Source organism: Tilletiaria anomala (assembly GCF_000711695.1).
Source record: "Tilletiaria anomala UBC 951 chromosome Unknown K437scaffold_2, whole genome shotgun sequence".
Taxonomy (NCBI): domain Eukaryota; kingdom Fungi; phylum Basidiomycota; class Exobasidiomycetes; order Georgefischeriales; family Tilletiariaceae; genus Tilletiaria; species Tilletiaria anomala.
Window position 1 is genome coordinate 164,003 of NW_013547020.1, and position 26,780 is coordinate 190,782.

The following is a 26,780-nucleotide window of genomic DNA, read 5'->3' on the forward strand; positions in this document are numbered from 1 at the left end:
CCGCATCAGGGATAATCGCCAGCTTGCTTCGGTTACCGGGGCAGCCACTAACAAGCACAAAGATACCGCACGGGCGCGCAATCGGAATCTGTTGTGGTATCTCGCTCGTGCCGTGCTGCCATCGACCTCTTCTCGTCCTTATTTCAGATGGGCTTTTCTGCAGGTGCAGCTATCATCACTGCTCTAGAGATACACACCCGCCCGCCGCCTGGCCAGTGGCCACCAGCACACAGCACCATCTGCTTTACCAATGCCACAGGTAGACAGACGAATTGGTCACACAATGCCCAATCCCGTCGGCGTATTTTGATTGTTATTCTGCGACACATGTCATGACCATCCCCATCTTTTCCATACACCCGTCTCATTCCAGTCAATCATCAGTCCCTTTTTGGCCGGGTGCAAGGACCTACGTTGTACCGTGCCAGCCAGGCTTCACACTCGCCGAGCACTTTTCCTCTCCTTGGGTTCTGGTTCGTCTTTTTAGAAGCATCTTTTCTCTTCCTCTCTCTTTCTCTTCAAGACGATCTTTATTAGCCTCGTCGCCGCCGCGACATTGACCTCGAAGCGGCACCGAGTGGACGCACCAGTCCAAGCTATAGAGCCGGATTGCACCCAACAACACTCACACTTCGTCCAACAGTAGATTCGACCAGCCATAATGCAGCTCAACTCGTTTACGCTGCTTCTCGTAGCTCTTGTCCCCGCCGGCCAAGCACTTGCCGGGCACATGGGCAAGGGCATCCCAGGCCACCACATTCAGAAGCATCACCATGACCTCGCCACACCATCGCTGCTGAAGCGGGCTCCGGCAGCGGCCGCGACCAACGACGCGAGCTTCGCCAATATTAACAGCACCACGGCGCAGTGCAAACCGTATTATATCGAGTCAGTCAGCGCCTTCTCCAAGGAGTTCCCACCCGTGTGGGAAATCGCAGACATCCTGCCGAACGACACCGAGGCGCAGCAGATATGGCAGCGGATCCAGGCATCGGGCAAGATCCCCGACATCGCCCCCCGAGGGCTTCCGACCGGCAGCATGCAGGGCAACGGCTCACGATACGATGCGGTTGCTGACCCGGATTGCTGGTGGACAGCAACAAAGTGCACAACGCCAAAGCATCCAGGCATCCCCAACGACATTGTCACATGCCCCGAGCCACACATATGGGGCATTTCCTTTGACGACGGCCCAAATTGCACGCACAACGCCTTCTATGACTTCCTCAAGGAGAACAACCAAAAGGCCACCATGTTCTACATTGGCTCCAACGTCATGGACTGGCCACTGCAGGCTCAGCGCGGCCTCACTGACGGTCACCAGTGAGTCAACGTTCTTCTGGTTACCTCTTGACACGGCTGCACCAGGCGGGCGCGCTGATCCCACGCACTTGGGCCGCTTGCTTTCTTCCTTTCAGGCTCTCAGCACACACATGGAGTCATCGCTACCTGACTGCACTCACCAGCTCGCAGATCTTTGCCGAACTATACTACACGGTCAAGGTGATCAAATACGTCGTCGGCGTGACCGTAACGTCGTACCGCCCGCCATACGGTGACATTGATGACCGCGTGCGGGCCATCGCCAACGCGCTCGGCCTCGACACGATCATTTGGACCGACGACACGAATGACTGGCAAATTGCACCGCAGGGCCCTTCGCCGACTGCGGTGATCGACCACAACTACGGCTCCATCATCGCCAAGGCTACATCCACCCCGCTGGACCAGGCCGGCATCCTCGTCCTCACGCACGAGATTAACGGTGAAACAATGGATGAGTGGATGAAGGAGTACCCGCTGGTGAAGAACGCGTTCAAGCACGTCGTCCCCATCGACACATGCCGCAACAAGACACAGATCTACCAGGAGCAACAGTATGTGTACCCGAACTTTTCGCAGTACATACAAGGCAACACAATGCCGCAAGGCCTGCCGAAGGCAAACGCGATCAAAGCGAAAGCAGCGCAGTACACCATCACGGCTAGCCAGCCGAGCCGGCCATTAACAAGCACAGCAGCTGCCAGCAGTAAGGGTACAGGCAGCCAGGCCGGTTCCAAGAGCGCAGCGACTGCATCGTTCTCCTCATCCACCCTCGTGCTCGTCGCTGTTGCTGCTGCCGTCATCGTAGGGAGCTCCGTCACGCTTGCGCTCTGAACCGCTCCCGCACATCTGCATTCTAATCACTGTCCAGACGAGCTCCCACCTCAACCTCGCATTTAACTTCTTCGCCTCAAATCATCCGCTCATTAGTGCACATACACCACAGTTCCACCCCACTCAACGTCCATTGTAGCAGTAACATAAGCCCCTATCCGCTTTTTTCGTCTTTCGCACATCCATCGCCGCCGCCGATGCCATCATCATCGTTCTCGCTGCAGGCGGCCGAGCCCAAACAACGCAAGGCATACAGATTCATCAGAAGCCACTCGACGAGACAGTGTGCCTTGTAGACCGGCCCTATTGTCGATGATTATGTTAACAAGACTTTATGCAAGGACGGCATGACAAGCCGCCGCGAGGCTCGTGTGCAGGCCCTACACGGGGGCCGTTCGATTATCACATGTCACCACACACGTACTTAACTGTGCAATCATCACGGACTATGTAATCACCCACCTTTCTTTTCGCACCCTCCGCGACTTCGCTTTCCCGTGCCAGGCTGGCGTACGCGCACGTGACGATGCCATCGTCAACGGGGGCCCACGCGCACCAGCACAGAATGGATGCGATCGACGCGGAGGAATCACAAGAGGAGGCTGGAGAAGCAGCGGCTCTGGTGTGTCTGGAACAATCCTCGCCGTCTGCGTTGTTTACTTTTCTCTTGTCTACTCAGTACGCTCCGCCTCACCTTACCGTCATGCGGAACTGCACAGTCTACCTGCTGCTTACATCTGTGTATTTACCATTCATACTCTTCTGCCTGCTTCCTCTCTGCAATTAAAAAGCAATTCTCGACGCGCAAAACTTCAATGCTGCTGCCACTATACATGTTCGCGTGCTTGTGTGGCATTTCTACCGTTTCATGCTACAAGCGTCGTCAGAGCCCTTCCGCACATGATTGTCGAACTGCTGCCAAGATTCATACCATCCCCAGCCCCTTTATCGTCGTCTTAGTAGTTGCCACAGCACTCGTGGCCGTAGCAGGCTTGCGCACGTAATCCGCAATCCAGCAATTTCCCCTCGCCGTACCAATGCAGATCAACCCAGCAGCTTCATCGATGCAGATCTCCGTTAGTACGTCTGATCTGCTTGGCACCCCGAACGAGCTGCCGATCGACGAGGACGGTGAGGAAAAGGCCGCAGACCCAAATGGAAGCTCCGAGCTGGTGCTGGGCGCGCGCCTATCGGGTGTGCCCTGGGTCGGCGGCGTAGGAGGTGAAACTGCCGCGGACTCAAGACCGACAGCACGCGGCGGCGATGCTGGTGCCGGACCGGCAGGGCAGACCGTCTTAGGTACCGTGGGACGTAGAAAGCTACTCGAGATGTCGTTATTTGGAATGTTGCTGGAAGGAGCCGGGAGAGCGGGAAGGCCGACATCCGGTATCGGTCGAAGAGGAAGCATGGCGATCGTTGCGGCATCGACACTTCCAGAATCATCTGGTTGGCGAGTTAAGGCTCGAATACACGACACAGGTGGCACTCCACCGGTCAGATTGCTCATCAGCACCGCTCGCTTGCCCAATGCGCCGATTGCACCACCTGTAATGCGTTCGTTCGGAAGCGCAGCTCTGCCAATGACGCGTGGCGGCCATTCGTAAGGGAAAGGATGGCTAGACGGGCGCTTCTTCCGCTGGAAGGCGTAGTGCAAGACCGTTTTACTGTCGATCATCTGGAGGATGATGCGGCCGCACTTTGCATCGGCCGTCTTGCTGCGCTGGCTCGTACACCCAGGTCGGGGCCTGGGTTCCTCGCTTATAGTCACGCTGAGCAAGGGTCGTGAGGATTCATCAGGTGTTTGTCGAGCGATGACTCGGCCTGGCGGTATGGGAGTGTCCTCCTTCAGGTCGATCGTGCTGGGATCAGGATGCCTGTCTTCGAGAAGCGATGCACTTGGATTCATTCTCGGCGATGGTGCATCCGAGAGTTCGGAAGTCTCTTCGGCAGACGATGGCAGAGAGAAAACCTCGATCGATCCTGCGCGTGTCACGGAGATGACTGAGTTTTCTAAGAGCTTGACAGAAGCAGTCGAGCATCGCGATCCTGTTTCCATCGTTGCTCGCCAGCCTGTCGTCCATTTGAAGACGTGGATGAAGCCGACGTAGGTCCCAATGGCTGCAGAAAATATTTTATTAGTAGCGCATCCATCTGGACTTGTTTGTGAGTTGGTTGAAAGCTTACTTATGTAGTCCCCGCGCAATGACACGCAATGTGTACCAAACCATTCCCGTGGATTCAACGATGCTCTCTGATCGAGCATGGCCGGCCGCTTGTCCAAGTCGAGCACGTACACAAGACATCCAGCGCTGCTCTACAAAGTGAAAGAAAATAATGAGCTTTCCAGATGGCGAATCGTTTTGTTTCTGGCAACCTGGCAATCCGACTCACATAGTACGATCCCACGACGCAGACAAGCCTTTTCTCGTCTTGACTCAACTCTGCGTCCACACACGTGATATCACCACCGGTGTCAATCTCACTGAGTAGCACCTGCTTTCTTCGCTTGCGCCTCTCATTCGCAGCAGTATTCGTAAGAAGGCTGCTCAGCTCGTTTGAGCCAAAGGACGAGCTAGGAGGCATCTCGCCCGCTGTGCTTCTGAGCTCCGCCGATTCTTCATTGTAGCTGGTTTGCTCTGGGATGTTGCTGCCTTGTGCCTCCGGCAAAGGATTTGACATGTTCCATATTCGAATCCAGCCGTCTACAGCGCCGGTGACGAGGTATCTCCCGCATCGACCTGAAACGATTTTCATGCATGTGATACGGTCGATGTGCGCCCTGGTCCGGAAGACGGTTTGGGGCTCGGAGCCGTAAGTGTTCCATCTTTCAGACAGCTCCTCTGACGTGATCAGCATCGAAATCAATTCTTGAACCTTGTCCTCGTTGGTACCGTTGGAATTGTCGGATTTAGGAAGCACAGGATGCTCACGTTGCCAGTCGTCCAACACCGTCGACCACAATGAGATCGACTTACACGCGAAATGAAGCGAACGACATACTCTGTTGCAAGACAAGATAGTGCTTGGCGGGACGAGTCGTAAGATCTTGATGATCAGCTCGGTCGGCAAAGATGCTAGCGACGCCGCTCGGCCGTTGTTCCCTGCAAGATTATGGCCGTCCGCAACAAATTCGGCTGCCCGAAGCACCGTCGCCATTTTTGCATACGCTCGAATCGACCAGCTCGACCGCCTGGGGCTGAGCCCTCAATAGTGGCCGGGCGGTGTTTTCCATGGGCAGTGGCGTTCAGCAACGTCTGCACAACAGTCGTGTGTCTCCCATGGAACGCCCATTATTCTTCCTGTTTCACGGTCTTGGGCACTTGGCACATTGAAACTAAGGAAGCATCGTGTCGAATGCGTTATCAAGGCTGAATTGATGTGCTCGTGTTTAAGGCATGCCGGTTCCGCTTGTATTGACCCCCCAAAATACTCCATAGCTCAATCATGAACTTCGGTTGGCATTGATATATAAGCTTTCTTCGCTTTCACGATCTCTGAGTTGCTTTGCAGCGCCTCATCGCACAGACGAGTGAACCGTTTCGGGATGCTTTTTTCTCATTAGCAGCATCCAAAGCTTGCACGGCAGGAAAGCAAAACGAAAGGACGCGACGCGACGCGGGCCTGTGAGAAAATATCCAGGTCTCTGGCATTTGCATCATTCCCACGGAAGGCTCGCATCAATCCTGAGAATAAGCCACATCGGAGAACCACACATGACGAGGTGCGCTTGGTCTTTGCCAGACAGATGACCAATCATAACTTCAAAGGAAATGCCCATGGAAAATACGTGCCATAAAGGAGAGAGGCTGGACACAGAGAGACATCCAACCCAGCAGCAGGGCAAAGCCAGCAGCAGCCCTTGCTGTCGACTTTGGCGGATCCATCGCTATTGCTGCTGGCGCTGTGTCCACCCTAGAGAGAGGCAATCGACTCAAGCTCGCTGAGCATTCCGGTGCAGCTCGGGCTTTACGTCCATGACCTTTTGCAGCAGATTCTTGACGACGGCATCCTGGTTTTTCTTGAAAGCTTGGTCGATTTCTAACAGCTTTGCCTCTGTCTCTTTGTCCACTGCGGTCTGGACGCTGGTTGCCGAGCCCTCGTACTATGTGTTGGAGAGGAGACGATCAAAGTTGAACTCTCGTGAACGACACTGGACCACGATGGTTTGAGCAGCACTCACCTCCTTCTGGAATGCCTTGAACTCCTGTTCTTTCTTTGCCTTGATGTCTTCAATTTCCTTGGCTGCTTCCGTTCGCGCGTCCTTGAGCTTCTGTGTCCGATCTGTATCACAATGTTGCGATGGCGTAAAAGGGCCGAAGGATGTTTCAGTCTCGTCACTTGAACAGCATGTCCTCTTTCGCGCTCATGTGACACTGACATGTCCGAGCCTTTTGTACGATCTTTGCCGCCTCCTTCTCCGCCTCTAGCAGGGTCGAGATACCCTGGGATTGTTGAGCAGCCTGCATGCAACGCAACAATCGGAGAGAAGCGGCGCAATTAGGAATCAAACGATCAACACAATTTCGCTGCGATGCTGCGCATTTGTACGCCACCCGCTGAGCATTTAGAGCTTACCATGGTGCACGTCTATGTTTACTTGTCAGCCGTAATCTCCGTGCTGTGAGCCAGATCTAGGGAGGCTGATGTCTTGTATGCGACGCCTCGTACAGATGCTAGACTTCGGTGCCCTTTATTGTTGGTGCGGTTCAGGAGGCAATGATGCGCAGTGGTCGGCGCTGGGGCCGCAGGCTCGTCTTGACTTGAAGGTGTACCGAAGGCGGAACGGCTGAGATGCTGCGCTCTACTGCCGTGCGCAGCCTGCCTGACCCTCTCCTTCACTCTGTGCCACACCTTTACCACACAGCATCCACAGAAAGCTGTCTGCTGGTTTGCTCACCTTGCTCTGCTTTCTTCCTCATCATCCGCTCCGTTCTAATCTCAGTCCTTATCTTGTCCTATCCAGAGGCACATAGGTCCAAAGGGAAAGAGGCAGTGAGGAGACCTGACGCCTCTGTACATGTCTGGCTCTGTAAGGTTTCGAAGACTGTAGCATGTGCCGTGCGCGGTGAAGTTTGTCTCGCACCTGCGTTTGTACCCTGTCTAGTCGACAACCACGAGCGGCCCCCTCAGTTGACAGCGGCGCCCTCTCCGTACGATCTGCATAGCGCATCCAAAGAACCTTCCTGGCTTCTTGGTGCTGCTTAATAGGGAGGAAATAACAGCAAGCGTAGCGTACAGACCACTTCCAATCGCACCGATTGGGGAGGAACTCTCCCGCAGAGGCCAACATCGTTCACCATGGATTCGACACTGGCACCACCCAAGCAAGATGCCTTGGCCCTCTTCAGCTCTGCATTATCCGCCCCCAATGCAGATGTGGAATCACGCATGCTTGGCGAACTGTATGCACTGTTTGAGTCACAACCAAGCAATCTACCAATTCTTTTTCCAAGCATCGTTCCCCTGCTCGACCGGGCGCGAGAGACTCTGAGGAAATGGATTGTGGACGTGATGGACCTTGCATTCTGCAAGGGCGTCATCAACATCGAGACTCGCAACAGCCGTGAGTCTGCCGCAAAGACCAGTCTCTGGAAGAGCGAGGAACTGCGACACTTGCATGACAGGCAAGCTGCCAAAATCGACTTCGCTGACATTCTGCCTTCGACTCATCATGCTTGTACGTTTGCAGTTGCAATGTACATCCCAGAAGCAGTCCTTTCTTTCGTTCGAGAGCCGGGGCTGCCGTATGCCAAACCCGCAATCCAATGCTTCGCCAGCGCATATCAGGCCGTCTTTCGACAGATGTGAGGACGGCGTGTGCAAGCGCTTCAAGTCCTTTTCGGCACTCACATTGGCTGACCTCAACGATTCACTGAACTACAGATGCAACGACCGCTCGCAAGTTGGCCAATGGAAGGTTGTCGAAGCCATCAAGCACCGTTTAGTGGAGATGTTCGACTCGAATCACGGCGGCCACGGATCAATCGGCATCAAGGTTGCCATCATCAAAGCTTACCAACGCATCATCCTCGTTCAGAACAGAACTACACTAGACGCAAGAGGTTATGGGAGGAACGATGACGTTCACCTCGGCATGGTCCCCCCGAACCATCCTGTACTGCGCGCCTCTCTTCTTGAAGCAGAAGCCAAGAAGCTGCTCACGTCCGTTGTCACTTTACAATTTACCAGCAAGTGAGTTCCGCCTTAAAGATCTGTGCACGTATGTGCGCTAGACGAAGCTGACTGCGAATTTCCGCCATCTACTCATTTCAGCAACACGGACTTGGTCATGGCGGCGATGAACACGCTCAGCACGCTAGCGAAATCGCGTCCTGCGCTGGGCAAGATAGTGTGTGAAGCGATGGTCAGCTGGACTCCTGTAAGCCTTGCTGGGTGCTCCTACAACCGGATTCGCAATGTCGAAAAGACACTGCGGCTCAATTACTTCCATCTCCTAAAGTGAGTCTGCGGATGACGACGAAGTACTGCAGGATGCGCTGACAATGTGCCCCCTCTCTCGCTTCTCTAAAAAGGCATTCGGCTGCTGGTAGCTACGACAAGCAGATTGCAAACGCGATCGAGGCGCAAAAGACGCGTATGGAAGCAGCCAGCATCACGTACAACCAGGCGCGCGATGCAGAGGCGAAACGCAAGCGTGACCATCTGGCCGACGAGATCGCAGCTGCGTCCAAGCGGCCAAAGCTTGAACTGGCCACTGCTGTGCTTGGTTCAGCGGCAGCTCAGGGAGTAACGCAGAGTACGCATTCTCCGCAGGAAACTGCAAGAGCTTTCATGAATCAACGGCTACCACAAATGAATCGAGCAGCTGCTTCATTCGACGTCACTACTCTTCCGCTTCAACTGGTCGTCGACTTGGTCATTGCGAATCTGCAATCCATCAGTGATGAAACTCTGCAAGCGGCGATGCAAGTGAGTCTATAACAGCGCATACGAAACGCAAGTAATGGCAAGCTAATAGTTTTCCTTTCCACTCCCTTTGCAGCGCACGCGCGCAAATTTGGCCGGAACACAGCCAGTGGATGATATTGCACCACCACTGGACGCACCGAAGGGGCCAGCGGCTCAACTACCAACAGAGGCAGTCGTGAACCCGCTCAAAATGGACGTCGAGGAGGTCGAGCTGGACAATCTGCCTCTTCCAGCAGCCGAGACTGTCGATGCGGACGAGGAGGCCATTGGTCCTGGAAGTAAGCTTCTAGAGAACTTCGAACTCGCTGCTCCAGAAGTGCTCGCGCCCACTCAGGCGCTTGAGTTGGTTAAGGGTGCCGTCGGGAGGATGTGCAAATGTGGTGCACAGGACTGGACAACACTGGGTCAGCAAGATCTAGACTTGGTTGACTTGTCGCGGCCATTGGCTGAGCCGGCGCTGTGGGCATCGCTCGTAATTCGACTGGCCACACGAGGTTTCTCGCCAACCTCGAACCGCGATGGACACGAAGAAGTGAACAACAGGCTCATCAACTACTCGCAAGATATTCGGGAGGTGGCACACACTTTCGTTCGAGAGAACCCGAAGCAGCGAATAGGTTTTGCGAACTATTGGCTCATGGAGGAATGGGCGTGCGACCGGCAGCGACGCAAAGACGGTGAAGGGCAGCACTACGAGCGTCTGCTGCTAAGTTTGTTGGATGGTTTCTTGCAGAACATCGATGCTAAAGATCGTTGGCTTGCCACGTTCGTCTTGGACCTCCCTGAGCTACCGGCAACGGCTGTAGAGAAGATCAAGCGTATCTGCATGGACAAGGCGACTATGCCATTGGGGTTTGGTATCATGCGAGATATTGCCATGTCGCGTCCGCCGGCGCGAAAAGCAGTCAGCGAGATCTTACTGCGCATGACACGATCCACCGACGGTCTATTGCGCAGGGGCGCCATTACAAGCGCAAGAGCATGGGTCGGGCAAGGCTCGGCATTGGAAGGCACAGTCCTGGCCTATGCGCGCGACTCTTTACAGTGCCTCGTGCAGGGTATGAAGGCTCCGGACGACGAGGAGGTAACCAAAGCGGACGGTGATCAGGAAGAACCCAAGGAAAAGAAAGAAGAGCAGCCCTCAATGACTCAAGAAGGTGAATCAGATCCCGTCACCACATGGTCTCAGCTGGACGTGCTCCGATACTTGGAGCTGGATCTCGCCCTGTGCATCAAGGTACCAAGCCTTTTGAACGAAATTTTCGGCGCCTATCCCAGCATGCCAACCACGATACAATCAGCTGTTGAGAAGCACATCGCGCCGCTTGTGTCGTCTATGGGTCCTAACAATCCAAAATTGCAAGCATTATTGCGCAATTTTCCTATTGGCGCAGATACACTCGCCCTCAGTGTATTCCAAGTCCTCTCGGACAAAGGCAGCTCCCCGGCACTCGTCTCTCTGGTCAAATCTTTGGTTTCGGAACGAGACGTCGATCCACGCTTCCTTGTTCCGATAATGCCCGACTTGTCAAAGGTGAGCTTCGCTTCGGGCTATAGGGTCTTTTGATGCTGATATCTCTCCTTCCACAGACCGAAATCTTGAAGTATCTGCCGCGCGTGATCAGCATCTTGAACGCTTGCAACACGGAAGAGAATGTCGATCTGGTCAAGTCGGTCTTTCAGTCTATTGTCGTCACGCCAGCAGAAGGCTTTGGCAGTATCTCCACCAATTTGCCGCGTCTTAAGCATACTGAGCTCCTCACTCCAACCGAGCTCATGGGTCTACTACACCGACAGGAGAATGAGATTGGGATCAAGGCAGCAGCACAAGCAGTGGAGATCTGCTTCAACCTCACTACTGTCTTCCGAAGCGAAGTGCTCGGTGCCATCTTGAATCAGATCGTGGAAGAGCCCACACTCCCAACCATCTTTCTACGGACCGTGATCCGGGCAGTGGATCGGTATCGATCACTGAGCACATACGTCAGCGGCAATTTGCTTTCGCGTCTGATCACGAAGAAGATCTGGTTGGATCCGCAACTTTGGAAGGGCTTCATCCTCTGCGCCAAGAAGACAGCGCCGGGGTCATACGGCGCGCTTGCTCAGCTTCCAAAGGAGCAAATCAAAGATGTCGCATTATCGAATCCTGATCTCAAAACTGGATTGCAGGAGTATTTCATGCGAAGGGCGGGCAACAACCCGGCTCGACTCAACAGTGTCATGGAACTACTTGGTGGAGATGCGATACCTGCGGCAACACCAACAGCACAGACAGCGTCACCCGTTGTTTCTTTGACATAGCACATAGCCCCTTTTTGAGCATCAGAAGCAAAGCATTGTAGCTACATACATTACAAAGGTAACCTGGCCAGCCAGACAGACCTATCGCGATTTGTTGGGTTTCACTCGAGGCAAAATACGTCCCTTTGCACCGTTACTAATTATCCGATTGTCCATTCGATCTGGGAATATCACACTGCGAGCGAAGCGGCAGACATGTCGCTGTCGCGATTTTGTAGATGAGGCTGGAACCTTGCAAACCAGCTGGACCATGCGTCAAAGTCGAGATGCTGGGGTAAGCCATCCAGCAGGAGAGGATCTACGCCCGAGCCCTGTAAGTTCGGGGCTAGGTCCGCTGAGCTTTCGAGCACGAAGTTCGCCGCTGGATTCCAGCTGACACCGTTCAAGTCCGGATTGACGTTGGCAAAGAGCTGGGCTTGCACATCGCCCACATCGACGGGGAAGCCATGCATCCCTGCTGGCTCTTGATGTTGGGGGTGATGAACTTGCGGTTGCTGCTGCTGTAGTGGCTGGGGTGGCAGTTGCTGCTGCTGCTGCTGCGGAGTTTGCGGCATACCGGGTGGAAGGTTAACCAGGCCTGTTGCCATGGGGAACATGGTGACCAGCTTTGCGCCTGGAGCGCTACTCGGGTCGTCAGCAGGCAGCGGAGCACTGTCGGGATTGCCAGAGACCATGCGCCAGTTGCCCGATGTGGGTGACCACGTGAATACGGGCATGCGGTTGGCCGTCTCGGTATCCTTGAGAATGACGGTGCCGCGCGGCAGATCGTGCACGACGAGGTCGCTCGTCTCAGCGACGTACACCCCTCCACCTGGGCGAGATGGGTCCGGCTTGAACTTGAGACCTCGCACGGCCTCGGTCGTCTTGTGGTTGCTGACGCCCGCCGTCGGATTCAGCGCGCCAGTGTAGCGCTCATTGGGGAAGGCGCCAATGGCAGCATCGTACAGGAGTGCGATCACAGCGCCGCTCTTGGCGCGTACCGAGTCGCCCAGACCCTCGTCGGTCCTGGCGGCGGCTTTGAAGTAGTCTCGCAGCTTCTTGAGCTTCTCTAGCGCGACCTGGTCGCCGCGACGGATCGAAGCATGGTACATGAGCGTCGCGCAGCTGACGAGACTATATGAAAGGAGGCCGAGGGTGTCAAAGTAGAAATCGTGGTCGTTGACCCAGTCGATCGCCTCCTTGGCCCAGGTGAGAAGCTGCGTCATGCGCTCGATCGTCATACTGAACTTGAGATGCGTTGGGCAGACGTAAGATATGCGCAGGAAGACGCGGAAGAAGAGAACCTGCAAGCACGCATGTGCGATGTGCAGGATACCTGCAAGTGCGAGCAAGGGTCAGAGAGAGTTCAAAGCATGAGCATTAGCATCTTCAGGAGATTTGGCGCACGCAGCACGCACCTGCCTCCGGCGGCGATCGTTGGCCTTTGAACTGAAGGCGCTCTGGCAGGGCCTCGCGCCAGGCGTCAATGTCGCCAAGCAAGCTGGTGATCTCCTCGTCGGTCGCCTTCATGAGTCCCGTCGGGCTGTAGATGGTCTTCATGACGCGGCCGAAGAGAATGCTCAGCTTGAGCATCTCCGTGTTGAACACGAACGGCTGCTGCTCGCCGGGTCGCGACGGCGGGTCGGACGGGTAGCGCAGCACCTCGTACGGCGACGGGAGGCGGACGTCACAGTCCGTCAGGTCGATGGCGAGCGGTCTGCCAGAGTAGATCGCCGCCCAGCGATCGGCGGTGACACAGCTGCCCCAGACCCTGCGCTTCTGTTCGAGGAAAAACGCTTCGCCGTCGACGTCGTCGCGGCCGCTGGCATCGCGGTGCAGGCCGAGGTCCTGAGCCATGCGCACAGCGCAGCCGAGGCGGTTCCACGAGCGCGCGCCGCACTGGACGGCCGTCGAGCCGTGGACGTCCTGGTGGAGGCTCATGACGAGCAGAGCGCGGATCGCGACAGAGCTCGAGTTGCTCAGCACGTCGCTGTCGCGGAGGAGGATGGCGAGCGTGCTGCGCACAGCGGTGAGTACCTCGCGCGGAACGTCGCGCGCGAGCGCCGCGACACTGCACACGGCGTACAGCAGCAGCGGTGGCGGCGGAGAGAGGTGGAGGAACTCGGACTTGGTGATGATGGGGAACATCGGCGCGATCCTCTCAAAGTACGAGTTGACCAGCTTCTCCGCGACGTCGCCGGCGAGGCGCGAGCGCACCACCTCCGGTAGCTCTGTCGGCAGCTCCTCGTCGCTCGAGACGGAGCCGCGCGTGCGCGGGACCTTGTGGAACTTGATAATGCCGTCACCGCTGGCGCCGACCTCGAAGGTCTGGTGGTGCTTGATGTCGTGGTCCTCCAGCGCGGCGCTCGGCACGAACGCGGTCGAGTGCACGAGGTAGGCAATCGATGTCGGGCCCAGCACGCTCGAGTCGGGCGGCTGGGGCGGCGCGCCTGACGCAGGGCTATGCCCGCCATTCGCCGCCACGCCACAAACGCGCGCGGCCGACTCGGATGCGGAGCGCTGCAGGGCCACGACGACCGCTGGGCCCGTCGCAGCACGAGACGGCTCCGCGGCACGCTCGGGCGAGCTGTTGCTGCCCGTGTTGCCAGCCGCCGCCGCTGCCAGGTGGGCATCGCCCGCTAGCACGGGCGCCGAGCGTGGTCCCGAAGAGGGCCAGGCAGTGAAACCGGCGGCTTGGGGCACGGTACCTGGCGGTGCAGACCACTCCTGGCTCATGCTTGGCCGCAAAGGGGGTAGGATGCGCCCGGAGAGGTCATGCGGCGCGCCGAGGCCGCGCGCACCGGGCACGTGCGTCAGCGGCGCTCGGCCCGTCGCGGCAGCAGCTGCAGCTGCTGCCGCGACGGTGAACAGCTCCATCTCGCGATCGCGCTTTTTCTTGAAGCGCGTTTCGGAGATAGGCAAGTAGAAAGTACATCCTGGACAGCGTCCATCCAGGGTGGGAAGGCCATCAGCTTTGCACGCGCACGCCGACGACGCCCATTTCCCTCCGTGTCTGCAAGCAGATTGACTCACGCAGCTGGTACGTCTTGCAATGCAAGCATAACCCGTCCTTCAGCACCTGGCACTTGATCTTCTTGGTCCTGCACGAGTCGCATGCGCGCGGTGTCTTGGGCTTCTTGCTGGTCGGTGCATCCGCACCGTCGCCAGCGCGATTTTTGGTACTGGTGCTGGTGCTGTTGTTGCCACCGGCGGGCGAGCTGCTGCCGCGCTCGCTGGGCGAAGACTCGTGTCCGCTCGCCTTGGCGTGTGTCTCCGCGTGCAAGCTGCGGGCGGCTGCCGAGGCCGGCGGCCGCGGCGACCGAGGGCGCTTGAGGCCGCGCGACGAGGAGCTGGTGACTCCGTTGCTGCAGCTGCTGCTGCCGGATGTGGCGTCGGGGCCGTTCGTGTACATGGCTTGTGCTTTCATCTGCTGCTGCTGCACAGCCTGGCTGCGCCTGCCGTGATGCGCAAAGCCGTACGAAGGCGAAATGCTGCCCGCGGCACCGTCTCCCGAGTCCAGTAACGATGATGCTGGTGCGACGCCGCTGTGCTGGTATGCGTCCGGATACGACGCGATGAGCGTCGACATTGGTTGCGCGCTGCTGCTGCTGCCTTTGCCTTTGAGCGACGACGACGACAATGACGTCGTCGTCGTGCCAGTGCGATAGCTGGCGCCGGGGGAGGATGCGCTAGTGTTGTTGAGCGGGCCGGTCGACGCACCGTTGCGCTCGCGCGAATGCACAGAGGCGCTCCAGAGCGAGGTGCGCCCGGCGGAGGATGGCGATGCTGCTGCTACCGCTGCTGTGGCTACCGCTGCTGCCGGAGCGCTAGACGCAGCCGACAGTTCACCCACCGTGCTGCGCTCGGACGACGCAAGCTTGTATAATGCGGGACTGCGCGTCGCACTGGACGACGTGAAGAGCTGCCTAGCGCCGTTGGTGGTGTTCGCGTACGGACTGGGAAGCGGCGGAAAGGGAAAGGAGGGGGCATTGGAAACGCTGCCTGACCCGTTCCGTGGGAGTGAAGGTGGGTAGCGGGACGTCGTCGCAGGATCAACGAGGTCCGAGAGGCGAGGCGAGGGCCGCGAGGAGGGTTGCTGTTGTGGCGACGGAGCCGACGCTGATGCAGCCAATGCTCGCTCTGGCTCGGCCGTGCTGGTGGTGCTGCCGCCTTGGTGGATGGAGGAGAATCTTGTAAGCGGTGGACCTAGCACGCTGCGCTGCGTCGCTGCTGCTGCTACTGCTGCTGCTGGCAAGCGACCCGATGCAGCATCGTTCGCATCGGGGGTGTTGGCCATGGTTCGCGGCGGGGAGTGTGCTGGCTGAGCCTGCTGGTAATGAGGACGGGGTTAGATGCGAGAGTGGAGGCCTTGGCGGGGTGGACCCTTTGCGTTGCGTTGCAGCAGCTGCAGCTGCAACAGCGAGGCAGGCAAGGTAAACTGGCCGATCGCTCTCTCGCTCTCCAGTCCGCCCCACTTGCTCACGGCCCGTGAACCGTCGCCGGCGTTCTCCCTCGTTCTCCAGCGCGCTAGACACCGAGAGACTAGAGAGAAATGCCAGAGAGCGAAGAGCAAGGGCCCAGGCGAGTCTCGTTCGCGCGTTCCTGTATGTACATTTGCGCCGCCGAGCGAGTCGAGCAGCAGACTCTCTGAGAGCGAGAGACGAAGAAGGAGGAGGAGCAGCGCCAGGGTTGAAGCTAAATGGGAGGGGGCTGCGCGACAAGCAGACCGATAAGGGAGAGCGACGAAGATGCCGAAAATGCCGAAGATGCCGAGCTTCCCAAAGCGACAAGTTTGCATGCCGTACATACACGCCTTTGAATCACATCATCGCAGCATCGCCTGCCTTCCTGCACGGATGGGTTGGCGCAAGGCGTGCGGCTGCCGTCTCGACACACGCCAGAGCACAACGCCGCAGGAACGAACAAGACCACCCGTGCGAATTGACATGTATCTCTTTCACAGACACGCGCGGCCCGCCCACGCAGCCGCAGTGCGCACCAGCCCTCTCTGCCTGCCTCGCTTTAGACGCTGGAGACCCTTCTCTCCACCAGTACCCAATCCCGCCAATTCGTTCGCAAACCTTCAACCATAGAGGGAAAGTACCAGAGAGCAAGCCAGCCTTGCAGCAGAGGACACTCATTTCCGACGACTGGCTGTCGCTCTCCAGGTTGGCTGGTGATCATCATTGGTAGTCCTGCTTACTGTCCTCTAGTCGTTGGTTCATCCAAGTACTGGCCAGACCAGCACGGAGAAAACCCCCTCCCTCCCCTCGTCGCCCTTTCAAACGCAGCAACACTCGGCATGGCAAGGACGATGGCCAGCCAGTGGTCAGCGCAAGGACGACAAAGGTGTGCATCTTGGGTCGCCAAAATCCTCTCATCGCCTCACCGGCGCTCGTCCTTGTGCCGCAAAAGCGTCGACGCTAACGCTACCTTGACAGTTGACCGTCTCGTGTGCCACCTGGAAAGTTGAAACAGCCGCTTATGTGTATGCCCCCCTCTCTCCCATATGTACGCTCCTATATGCACCACCACCACAAGGGACAGCCAGACAGCTCGATGATGCTCATATATGTACGAGTATACCTACATGCACGCACGGCCCTCGATCCCCAGCGGCGGCAGCGGCCCATGTCCATGGGGGACGCACCGAGCCGGGAACAGCTGGCAGACGTGTCGCCGACGGGGGGGAGGGGCCATGTAACCATCCTTGCGTGTCCAGCCAGTGTAAAGCGAGCGGTTCTCCGCATGTAGTGCCTACTACGGTACCCAGGGCCCCGCATACACATCCACACAGGGCGCTGTTTGGCACGGCGTGTCATGCATACATCAGAGGCCTCTCTGAAGCGCAGTCGATCATTTCAGCGATGCATGTTCCATCCAGAGAAAATACACGTGTGCCAAGCAAGTCAAAATGAATACTCTCCCCTGGCAGCGCAGCAGCCCGAGCCTGAGCTGGACCCGCAGCACCCCGCACACTGCGTGCAGCGATCGCGTACGTCAGGCCTGTAGATGGGGAAGAGGCAGTGTGGCACAGCGCATCAAGCCGGTCGCCCTGCTGTACCCCCTACCCATCGGCGCGCTCGCGGCCCTCCCCTTGTTCAGCACGCGCGCAATGCCGTCGAGTCCGCGGTCGAGCTCCTCCAGCGGGGGGCCAAAGCTGAGGCGGACGAACGGCTCGCACGGCGAGTCGATGATGTTGCGCCGGTGGCTCGGGTTCAGGTCGAAGAACAGGCCTGGCGTGACGATCACCTTCTCCTTGAGCAGCTCCTCGAAGAACACCATCCCGCTGTTCAGCGGGTGCGGCAGCTTACCGACGTTGAGCCAGATGTAGAAGGTCGCCTGAGGCTTGACCAGCACCGGCAGGCCCATCTCCTCCAGGCGCTTCAGCACGTGGTCCCGCTTCATGCGGAAGTGCTTCTGCAGCGCGATCCGGTCCTGCAGGCACCGCTCCGGGTCCAGCATCGGGATCGCTGCCAGCTGCAGCGGGTGGTTCGCCCCGCCGTCCAGGAAGCTTCCCGCTTCGGCCAGTGCGCGCACCAGATCTGTCGGCCCCACCACCCAGCAACAGCGCCAGCCCGGGCAGCGCCAGTTCTTGGTCAGGCCGTCACTGCACGCACGGGCGTCATGTTAGCCGCGTGCACCCAAAAGGTATGTTCAAAGCATTCGAGAACGACGGGACTGTGATGCTTGAATCGAACGGCACACTCACATCAGAATAATAGGATCATTTTCGCAATCCTCAACAAACTCGGCAGCGGACACGGCCTTTCCGAGTGGCCCCTCGTGAGCGTACCACGAGTAGAATTCGTCTGCATGTGGTGATGAAGCAAAAAGCGGTGCGTGTACATGTCAGCGTCGAGCTCCTCCCTGCGATAGTGCTTGCACAAGCAACCGTCTGACGCACCGAGGATCATCGAGACCCTCATCGACTTGGCGATCTGCACCAACTGTTGCAGCTCCTCGTCCTGGATGCTCTGCCCGGTCGGGTTGCGCGGGTTGGAGAGGACAACGGCGGAGAGGCCGCGGTTGCGGATCTCCTTGCGCAAGTCGTCGATTGACAGCTTGTAGTGGTCCTCCTCGCTCAGCTGAGTCGGGATCGGAACGAGAGACTTGAATACGCCGAGCAGGTTCTCGTACGCTGTGTAATCCGGCAGCTGGTAGCCACACATGACCTGACCGATGATGCTCGCCACACGACTGAGTCCCGCACGGCCGCCGGGGACAATGCAGACGTTTTCCGCCGTGTACTGGCTCTTCTTTCCCTGCCTGTATGTTTGGTTGTAGTACCTTGCGACCGCTTCGCGTAGCGCTGGCACGCCCGTCGTCGGCGCATACTCGTGCACCCCCTCACCCATTGCGGCCAGGTCGATCGTCAGCGGTTTGGCGGACGCACCGGGGATCTGCCCGACCTCCGGTGCGCCTTGGCCAAAGTTGGACCAGTCCTTGGCGCAGTAATGGAAGCCGTTTGCCATCGCACGGTCCATCACGTAGCTGCAAGGAGACGACGGTGGTAAGGAGAGCAAGAATCGTCAGTATGTGGAGCGCTTGGGCCCAGCTCCGGCCGAGTAGCTCACATGACACCGGTACTGCCAGGGTGCTCGATTCCTGGCACAATGTGAGGCTCTGTCTTCTTGCTTTTGTCGCCATGGCCGGGAAAGGCACGGAAAATCTGGTGGGCCTCCGACTCTGCTTCATGAGTAAAGGTGCGCGTCATTGGGGTCGGGGACTGCAGGCCGATTTTCTCGGCGAGGTTCTGGAGATGATCCATCATGGCCTGCTTCTACGAAGCTGCGCTTGCTGATGTGGATCGCAACCTAAAGAGTGAAGTTTGCTGAATAGCTGTGTGGGAGATTACTCGGCGCTTGAAGATGGACTGCCAGAGTCACTGTAAGATTCGGGGGAGGGGAGCTGGGGTACATGCAGACACAAAGTACAAGGCAAGCGAAAATGAATGTCAGGCTCTTCAATAGCATTTATACATCGGCGGTTCCAGCATGACGGCGTCCATCAGCACTGGGCCCAGCTCGCCCTGCAGCCAGAGTCACGAACCCGCATGCACTCCCCGAGTCCAGAGCGACGCTTTGTTTGGCCAAGACTATTGACCCGCTTGAAGCGCTGTGTTACGAACGACGGGGAGGGTGTAGACCTTGAGAAAAGCGGTGACGAAGAGGATGAGACACTTTGGTATATGACGTAGTGACACAGCACCTGCCGCGGGTCTACTTTTCTGGCCTCTGTGGCCTCGTTGCCTGAGGAGGTGTGCGCGGTAGACGTTGCCTGGGGAATGACTACTGTCAAGGATCTCGCGGGCCTCACAGCACGAGATGTAGAGTTGGCGTTCTGATGAGCTCGCTGGGAGGCTCCAAAAGGAGATCGAGGGAAAAGACCGTTACAACTTGCAAAACATGTGGATTGCAACGTGGGAAGCCGCGGACGGTTGGGGGGCGTTGGAGCGCTGTTTGTTTCGTGCCGACATTGAACTAATATTTGCTGTGGCCACGTGCGCGATGTCCACTTTTGACGGGACAGTCGCTCGCTTGAAGATTGAACCTCGGACTCCGGCCTCGGTCAGAGTGAGTTGCCGTCATCAGCCGTTCCGCGTCGCGTCGTGCCGCCGGCTCCTCAGCACAACCTGGAGGCTGCTGGTCGGGCCCTGATCGGTGGAGGCACTGCAAGGCACTCCCTGATACAGCACCCGAATGCATGATGACGAAAGCAATCTGACTAGGAAGGAGGATGGTTGGAACATGGATACCCTTCGCAATTCACATCGCGGCAGCTCTAGTGGTGCATGCAACTACCCACCAAATCCCGGTTCTCGCTGGCAAGCTCCCTTCCGGGGCGCGGCAACTCAGCGCAGATCCCGCTGTGATTGCGCGCCTGAAGGTACTGCATGAAGCAAATCGTAGGGCTCGGCAACGTTCATTTTCGGCTTGTGTAACCTCCGTATGACTATCAGCCCCTCGTACACAGCGCGTCTGATTGCGAATCAGATACAGTACTGGGGAAGTCGCCGTGCGGTCTATGTAGGGTACTCTTGTAGTCTGACAGTGTCTCTGCCGCTCTGAGCGTCTATGAAAATGCGAGGCAACGTCGGGAAAAGCTACAAAGGAGAGATCAGGAGCAAAATGAAAGGCAGATAGCGACCGTTACTTCACTTAGCTTTACCCATGGGGACCGTCCCGGACAGGCGACCAGTACCACACGAATGGAAGGCGTGGTGAGGCTGGGTCCGGCAGCAAGATCGCTCCGATATGTCCTCACTCACGCGGTTCACAAGCCTGGTGGAGTCATTGTAGTCTCATTAGCATCGACAGAAAGACGATTTTGGCCTCTTGGCCCCAACCCCCCGCAGTCCCGCGAAGCGGTGATGGAGGCGCCGCCTGATCCAACCGAGGGAATGGAAATGCTGACTGCACTGCATATCTCGCTCCAGTGAGTGCCCTTCCCTAAGTGCTCCACTGCGCGCCTCGACAAAGTGCCTCTCATCAGGCGCCAGTCAGTCAGTCTGAACACTGTGCAGTCCACGTTCCGTAGGCCCTGCCCCCAAGAGTCAGCACCTGCAAATCCTTCGCAAAAGGTGCACCCAAAGCCGTAGTGGGGCAAGTGCAAATGGGACAGTACATCTGGTCTCGACCATCCTGGCGCCGGCACGTACAACACGTCGGCACCGCGCCACGCGCATTACCGCCGTGATTCAACATCGCCCCACAGCCCTAGAGTGAACTTGAAATATCATTTGGCGCTGTCGGACCCCATGCGAGGTTCAAGCTGGGTTTCAGATTGGTTGATGAGTCAAGTTAACAGCGACCTTCACTTTTGAGCATTCGAGTGGCCTTCGGGTGCAAAGCGGGAGCAAGCAGCGACTGGCCAATAACTCTGGGGCGAAACGCACCATCTCGCAGAGTATTTAATGGCTGCCTGCGCTGAAAGCAGCCGCCTGCGGGAGCAGAGGTCTCATCACCCATTGTTCAGCGTGTGATGGACACCTGCAGGGCTGTCTGTGACCACGAGCGTAGCGCGCTCGCCATCTACATAATTGATTGTTTCATACTCCTCTAAGCATTAGGCAGAAGCCATCGTGCCTTGTACCGTACAATTGGCTGGTCGATCTGCTTTTGGCTCTGCACAATCTTTAGCTCGCGCCGTCGAAATATCTCCACCTTTTTCTGCACCTCCCAAGCCTTTTCCCTCGCCTCCTCTGTGCCTTCGTCTAGGGTAGTAGGACCATCGGCTGTCGCGGCCCTGCTCGCCTCCCATTCCTGGCGCGTAGGCATCGGCGGCACCTTTGCGATCGCCTCGGACGTCTTCGCCAGCACCGCTTGTACGCTTGCAATGGCAAGCTCAGCGGCACGCGATAGCGGTGTAGGAGCCGAGTGTACCTCATCCAGCATCGCGGATGGTGTCCGCAGGAATGCAGGCGGGGTAGCAGCGTCGGACGATGTCGCCGACGGCGCCGGCTGCGGCGCCGGCGAGGCAGGTTGTGATGAAAATGCAGATGAAGCAGCCGACTGCGCTTCAGCAGGTCGCATATAGCGGCCAACAATCATGGCTGCAAAGAGGTCACCGACGCCAGAAAAGTACCCTTCTACTTCGGGGAATTGAATGTACCAAGGTCGCGCTTCTGCAACGGCAGTGCACAGCGTTTGCTGTACGCTTGAGCCGACGAGGAGCATCAGTGGCGAGCCATCGGGCTGCGTGCGTGCAATACCCTGTTTATGCAGGTCTTCGTCCGGCAGCTCGACGGACGTGATGAGTACGTGCGGGACACGGTGTTGTACGTGCAACGTCTGCAGCACCGCCAGGAGCGTGTCCAAGCTGGTGATCTTTTTGTCAGTGAGGATCCTGCCAATAGGAAGGGATATTCGTCAAATCAAGTGACCTTGTAGCATCGGAAAGCAGAAGCACTTACTCTGCTTCGAATTGGTTCGGGGTGATAATGCTCGACAGCGGTAGCATGCTCTTATAGATCGGCAGCACATCAGGGTTGACGTACATACCACGGCCGATGTCCCCCATGACTGGGTCCAAAACATAGATCAGAGATGGGTTGAGCTGCCGTAGTCGCTTGACTGCCCGTTGGACGGACAAGAGGGCGTTTGGCGACGGAATGTAGCCTGGGGGATATCCCTTCAGCTCAACGCAAGGATCAAGGCCGCAGACAACGAACAGAACAGTCTCACCTGTTAATACTCTGGCATACCGTAGTAATCCATTCTTATCTAGTCCACCAACAAGATCGTCGATGTGCTTCTCGTCGAAGCGCATTCCGCCCCATCGCCCAAAGCCGGTATGATTCGAGAACTGCACAGTGTTGATTACATCGACCTCCCAGCCCAGCAGCTGCAGGGGAAACGTTGCGGATCGGTTACCTCCAATCCCAAAAGGCGAACATGTTCGCACAGGTATCAGCCTAGAGACCATTACAGGAGGAAGAGCACGAGCAAGACTTACCAACATAGCCGCACACAACATGACTCTGGATGCTCAAAAGCCTCGTTGCCTCGGGCTGATTCGCAGCCATACTTTCGCGATCGCTTCGCTGTGACAAGGCAGAAATAACTTGCAGGGAAGGGACGGTAAATGGTTACCTTCGGAGCGAGCTTGGGTTCGCGGCGCGGTCCGGTCTGCGTCAAGTGCCCTTATTCCTTCGTATTCCGGCCTTCGTAAAGCCCATGTGACATGGAGTAGAGATAGCTGGCTAGTGAGAGATGAGACGTGGAAACAAAACTGAGTCATGTGGGCCACTCGGCCGAGAGAAGGCTCGACAATCATTACGTGAAGTGCACGCTGCACCCGCCACACGTGCTAGTAATATGCTTGTTTGATTGGGCTATTTATGCGGAGCAAGCTATCTGGCTTGCACCGCATGTCATCGACTGTATCCCCCTACTCGAGCCCTGCGTATTCCATCGAGCAGTCACCCAGCATGTCCAGCCGCGAGGAACCCGAACCTCTCGTCCTGAAGGAGCGCTTGCAGGCGACGTTCGAGCACCAAGTGTACGAGACACCCCCGGAACACCATGTAACTGTGGCTACCCCCGAGTCTTCGTGGGTGCCGTCGATGCCGCACTGGGCACCAACGCCGGAGCACGGGAACCCTGCGCTGATCCGGACAGGCTTTCGAAACCCTTGGGCGAGCGCGGTCAAGCCGAATGTCTGGCAGATTTGGGGTGGTCTGCAATGGGCTGATACGGTGGAAAATGAGCCTGTTAACGACCGTGACAACACAAGACAGACAGAGGGTGCCGGCTTCCCTGATCCTGACTTGGAGATAGACGTACAGATCATCGAAGAGATCCAGTCCAGCCATGACAATTCTGCGGTACGGGCCACCTGGCTAGGACATGCAGGCACGCTGCTCGAATTGCCAACCCCTGATGGCGACCCGGTCCGTGTGCTATTCGATCCCATCTTTTCTTCGAGGTTAGCGCGCACTCCATTGCATAAGCGAGACCTGCTCTTACATTCCTGGAACGTACAGATGCTCGCCGACGCAGTACTTTGGGCCGATGCGCATGTTTCCATCACCAGTCACCGCTGCCGCTCTGCCGCCAATCGACTTTGTCTTAATCTCACATTCTCATTATGACCACTTAGACCTCACGACACTCGCACATATCTGGGAGCTAAACAAGGGTCACGTCCGCTTCCTTGCACCGCTGGGGAACAAGAACTGGTTTTTGCGCAGCTCCGGCATCGACGGTCTGACGGCGTCGGATGTGGAAGACTTTGATTGGTGGGACGAATGTCGTGTGTCCATTCCGTCGTCAGGGCAGGTGGGAGGGCCGGCAGAGCTTAGGATTATCTGCACGCCCGCTCAGCATGGATCAGGGAGAGTCGGTATAGATGCCAACACAACATTATGGAGCAGCTGGTACCTGAGCCTCTCGTCCGAAGTTGGCGTCTTTCGCGCCTTCTTTGCCGGTGACACTGGCTTTCAATTCCACGACCCATCACCACCATATTCAACTGCCCACAGCTCGCCACCTGCGGCAGCAGACGCTCGATCAGTCATCTACTCTGATGCCCCACGCACCATCGCGAAACCGTCCACAAGCGCGCCAAATGCCACCCTCTATCCTTGCTGCCCCGCCTTTGCCGACATCTCTCGCAAACTCGGCGCACCCCATCTTAGCTTGCTGCCCATATCCGTTGGCGCAACGCTGTCCTTTCTTAAATCTTACGATCCATTCCCATATGCCCTCCATGGCGGCTGGTCGCCTTTTCCGTCGGGGTTGGACGAGCGCCTCACCGCTGCGAACCACATGACGCCGAGGGATGCGGTCAGGGTATTCGATCTCATGCAGAAGCCGACCCAACCGGGTACTAGCACAAGTGCGGCGCAGTCGGTCGCGCTAGCAATCCACTGGGGTACTTTTATCGCGGACGTGACCGAAGCTCAGCAGAGCTTGCGCAAGCTGCGCAAAGCATGCAAAGAGTGGGACATAGACTTTGCTCGCACATTGCCCGCGCAGCAGACAAAGGGAAATTCGACCGCAAAGCAGGACGATTCCAACACTGGGAAGCTGACATTTGTCGCGCTGAATGCTGGTCAGCATATCGAAATGCACTTGCGAATGGAATAGCAGTTTTTGGCCTCTGCGCATTTTGATGCTTGGTCTTTGCGGCTCTCGTCATGAGGAAGATGAAAATACCTTGAGTACCAAAGCCTGTGGACTTATGCCTGCGGTCTTATCTAACAAAGCTCAATTCCCCGCTTGCGCATTGCCGTTGCGCTGGTCTTGCTGCCCCTTCTCCTGCGCCTTCATATCGTTCTCGCGCCCGATGATGCCAAGGCTGAGGATGCCTCCAGTCGCTCTGAGCTCGCCTTCGGTGCGCGCCTCTTTTGCCTCCTTCGCTTGCCGCGCCAGGTAGTGTTCCTGCAGCTGCTTTCCTCGTGCGATCTCTTTCCCGTGATGCAGGCATTCCATGTAGTCATCCTTTTGGGCGACGCAGTCGGATGGCGAGTCGGCATTCGCATAGCATTTTTGGAACTCTTGCCAAAATGTGAAGCACCGCGAGCGGCCTAGAGTGCGGGCGGGAAAGGGTCGGGATTTAGCAATGTAGCAATCCCGAGCAAGTGAACGCTGCACTCACCTCCGTTGAAGCCAAACCCGGACTGACGTAGACAAATAATGGAGCATAAGTCATCAGAAGTCAGTATTGTGCGCTACCACGCATGTCTTCTAGGAGTCCCTCTTTTTGGAGATTCCCCAGAGGGCCCTGGGAGCCGCGCTGATGAAGAGCAGCTTTGGAAAGCCAAGGCAGCGCTACAGCCCCGGCAGCTATTGAGCCACATGGGCGTACCAGGTGAGCAGCTAATGATGATATCATCGCAGCAGTCTCAGAGACCTCTGAGCATCGCTGGCTGGAGGCAGGGTTTCCATGTCCTCTTAGAATGTCGCTCTCGACACGCTCTTCGCGCGAACCTGGATCCCAAACGGGCTTGCCGTATGCGCGCGAGGAGAACCAACTCACCGCCATGATGAAGTATGCGCTGAAATTGCCCAGTAAGTAACTGAAAGAGCTCGCGGCCTGGTCTGGATGGCCGTTAGATGCAGATGTCATGTAACATGCACGCTTATTCTGGAGAATATGGTGCAAAGTCGTGGTACTCCTTGCAATGGACCTTGGTGATTGAAGGTCAAACGCCAACCGCAACACAGCGCGCAGCCGCGTGCGGGGGTTTACACAAATTCTAGTCCAGATCTCTCCTCAACATCAGCTTTGCCAACAAGATCCAGCTCGTCCTCATCAGTGAATGCAAGTCGAAATTATGCTCACACTTTCTACGGGGTATGCGCATTCATATGAGGACACGCAGACCACCAACATGTCGGGCACAGCCCCGAATTTGCAAATCTCATTTTAGCATGTGATGTATGCAAACTCTGATGATACAAATGCGAAGCCAATGATACTGTTCATGCAGCGTCGATCACTCGCCCTGTGGTATAGAAAGCGCCAGGTGCCGCTATGTCGCTGACTTTGGTTTGAAGTCTGCAGACGCTGGGGAACCCTTTTGCGCCACTTCCACCACTAGCTCAGAGCCAGCAGATTCGGGTTTGGGCACTCGCATCTGCTCTGTTGCTGGATAGGACTGCTTCTCGCTCGTCTCCTTTTGTCCGGCCGAATCTTGGGGTTTTGAGCCTGGCGCTGGCTCATTGTAGTCTGCGTCCCAGCCGCAGCCACATCGACAGTTACAGCAGCGTACACCATCGGTACCCCAATGGTCTTTCGGAAACACATTGCGCACAGGGCGTCGAGGGGAGTCGGGTAAGATCAGAACCAGCGATACAGATGCGAAATGAGATGCAGGAGGGGTGAAAAAGGGTCGTGAATAACGGGATGAGGAGGAAACGAAGGATCAACGAATACTGAATCAGCATAGTCTGCTGTGGTTGACA

At 57.1% G+C, this 26,780-nt stretch overlaps 10 protein-coding genes across 10 annotated transcripts; 3 read left to right on the forward strand and 7 right to left on the reverse strand.

Moving 5' to 3' along the window:
- Positions 1-515: 515 nt before the first annotated feature.
- K437DRAFT_69753 (carbohydrate esterase family 4 protein) lies at positions 516-2,420 on the forward strand. The gene is made up of 2 exons (XM_013390765.1): positions 516-1,323; positions 1,419-2,420. The coding sequence occupies exons 1-2, from the start codon at positions 662-664 to the stop codon at positions 2,155-2,157; spliced, it is 1,401 nt and encodes a 466-aa protein (XP_013246219.1). The 5' UTR covers positions 516-661; the 3' UTR covers positions 2,158-2,420.
- Positions 2,421-2,955: 535 nt separating this feature from the next.
- On the reverse strand, positions 2,956-5,658 carry K437DRAFT_253076 (uncharacterized protein). Its single transcript, XM_013390766.1, has 3 exons — positions 4,549-5,658; positions 4,342-4,471; positions 2,956-4,275 (listed from the first exon to the last, which is right to left on the reverse strand). The coding sequence occupies exons 1-3, from the start codon at positions 5,311-5,313 to the stop codon at positions 3,083-3,085; spliced, it is 2,088 nt and encodes a 695-aa protein (XP_013246220.1). The 5' UTR covers positions 5,314-5,658; the 3' UTR covers positions 2,956-3,082.
- A 231-nt stretch (positions 5,659-5,889) lies between these two features.
- Positions 5,890-6,790, reverse strand: K437DRAFT_253077 (V-type ATPase). The gene is made up of 4 exons (XM_013390767.1): positions 6,733-6,790; positions 6,536-6,617; positions 6,338-6,438; positions 5,890-6,259 (listed from the first exon to the last, which is right to left on the reverse strand). Exons 1-4 carry the CDS (start codon positions 6,733-6,735, stop codon positions 6,089-6,091), a joined length of 357 nt encoding a protein of 118 aa, XP_013246221.1. The 5' UTR covers positions 6,736-6,790; the 3' UTR covers positions 5,890-6,088.
- Positions 6,791-7,086: 296 nt separating this feature from the next.
- Positions 7,087-11,388, forward strand: K437DRAFT_241987 (uncharacterized protein; the record flags this gene model as incomplete). Its single annotated transcript, XM_013390768.1, has 7 exons — positions 7,087-7,720; positions 7,847-7,961; positions 8,041-8,349; positions 8,431-8,616; positions 8,691-9,087; positions 9,161-10,621; positions 10,678-11,388. Exons 1-7 carry the CDS (start codon positions 7,456-7,458, stop codon positions 11,386-11,388), a joined length of 3,444 nt encoding a protein of 1,147 aa, XP_013246222.1. The 5' UTR covers positions 7,087-7,455.
- Positions 11,389-11,475: 87 nt separating this feature from the next.
- Positions 11,476-15,889, reverse strand: K437DRAFT_69739 (uncharacterized protein). The gene is made up of 3 exons (XM_013390769.1): positions 14,401-15,889; positions 12,786-14,303; positions 11,476-12,703 (listed from the first exon to the last, which is right to left on the reverse strand). The coding sequence occupies exons 1-3, from the start codon at positions 15,662-15,664 to the stop codon at positions 11,559-11,561; spliced, it is 3,927 nt and encodes a 1,308-aa protein (XP_013246223.1). The 5' UTR covers positions 15,665-15,889; the 3' UTR covers positions 11,476-11,558.
- Positions 15,890-16,673: 784 nt separating this feature from the next.
- K437DRAFT_69737 (uncharacterized protein) lies at positions 16,674-17,278 on the reverse strand. The gene has a single exon (XM_013390770.1). It carries the CDS (start codon positions 17,187-17,189, stop codon positions 16,887-16,889), a length of 303 nt encoding a protein of 100 aa, XP_013246224.1. The 5' UTR covers positions 17,190-17,278; the 3' UTR covers positions 16,674-16,886.
- Positions 17,277-19,084, reverse strand: K437DRAFT_277144 (PLP-dependent transferase; the record flags this gene model as incomplete). The annotated part of the gene is made up of 5 exons (XM_013390771.1): positions 17,277-17,373; positions 17,432-17,977; positions 18,080-18,179; positions 18,275-18,861; positions 18,945-19,084. The coding sequence occupies 5 exons, from the start codon at positions 19,082-19,084 to the stop codon at positions 17,277-17,279; spliced, it is 1,470 nt and encodes a 489-aa protein (XP_013246225.1).
- A 2,326-nt stretch (positions 19,085-21,410) lies between these two features.
- On the reverse strand, positions 21,411-23,044 carry K437DRAFT_253081 (pyridoxal kinase). The gene is made up of 4 exons (XM_013390772.1): positions 22,825-23,044; positions 22,554-22,742; positions 22,283-22,487; positions 21,411-22,215 (listed from the first exon to the last, which is right to left on the reverse strand). Exons 1-4 carry the CDS (start codon positions 22,892-22,894, stop codon positions 21,429-21,431), a joined length of 1,251 nt encoding a protein of 416 aa, XP_013246226.1. The 5' UTR covers positions 22,895-23,044; the 3' UTR covers positions 21,411-21,428.
- Positions 23,045-23,264: 220 nt separating this feature from the next.
- K437DRAFT_253083 (Metallo-hydrolase/oxidoreductase) lies at positions 23,265-25,356 on the forward strand. The gene is made up of 2 exons (XM_013390773.1): positions 23,265-23,796; positions 23,855-25,356. The coding sequence occupies exons 1-2, from the start codon at positions 23,300-23,302 to the stop codon at positions 24,957-24,959; spliced, it is 1,602 nt and encodes a 533-aa protein (XP_013246227.1). The 5' UTR covers positions 23,265-23,299; the 3' UTR covers positions 24,960-25,356.
- On the reverse strand, positions 25,080-25,857 carry K437DRAFT_265757 (uncharacterized protein; the record flags this gene model as incomplete). Its single annotated transcript, XM_013390774.1, has 3 exons — positions 25,080-25,399; positions 25,471-25,492; positions 25,681-25,857. The coding sequence occupies 3 exons, from the start codon at positions 25,855-25,857 to the stop codon at positions 25,080-25,082; spliced, it is 519 nt and encodes a 172-aa protein (XP_013246228.1).
- Between the last annotated feature and the right edge of the window lie 923 nt (positions 25,858-26,780).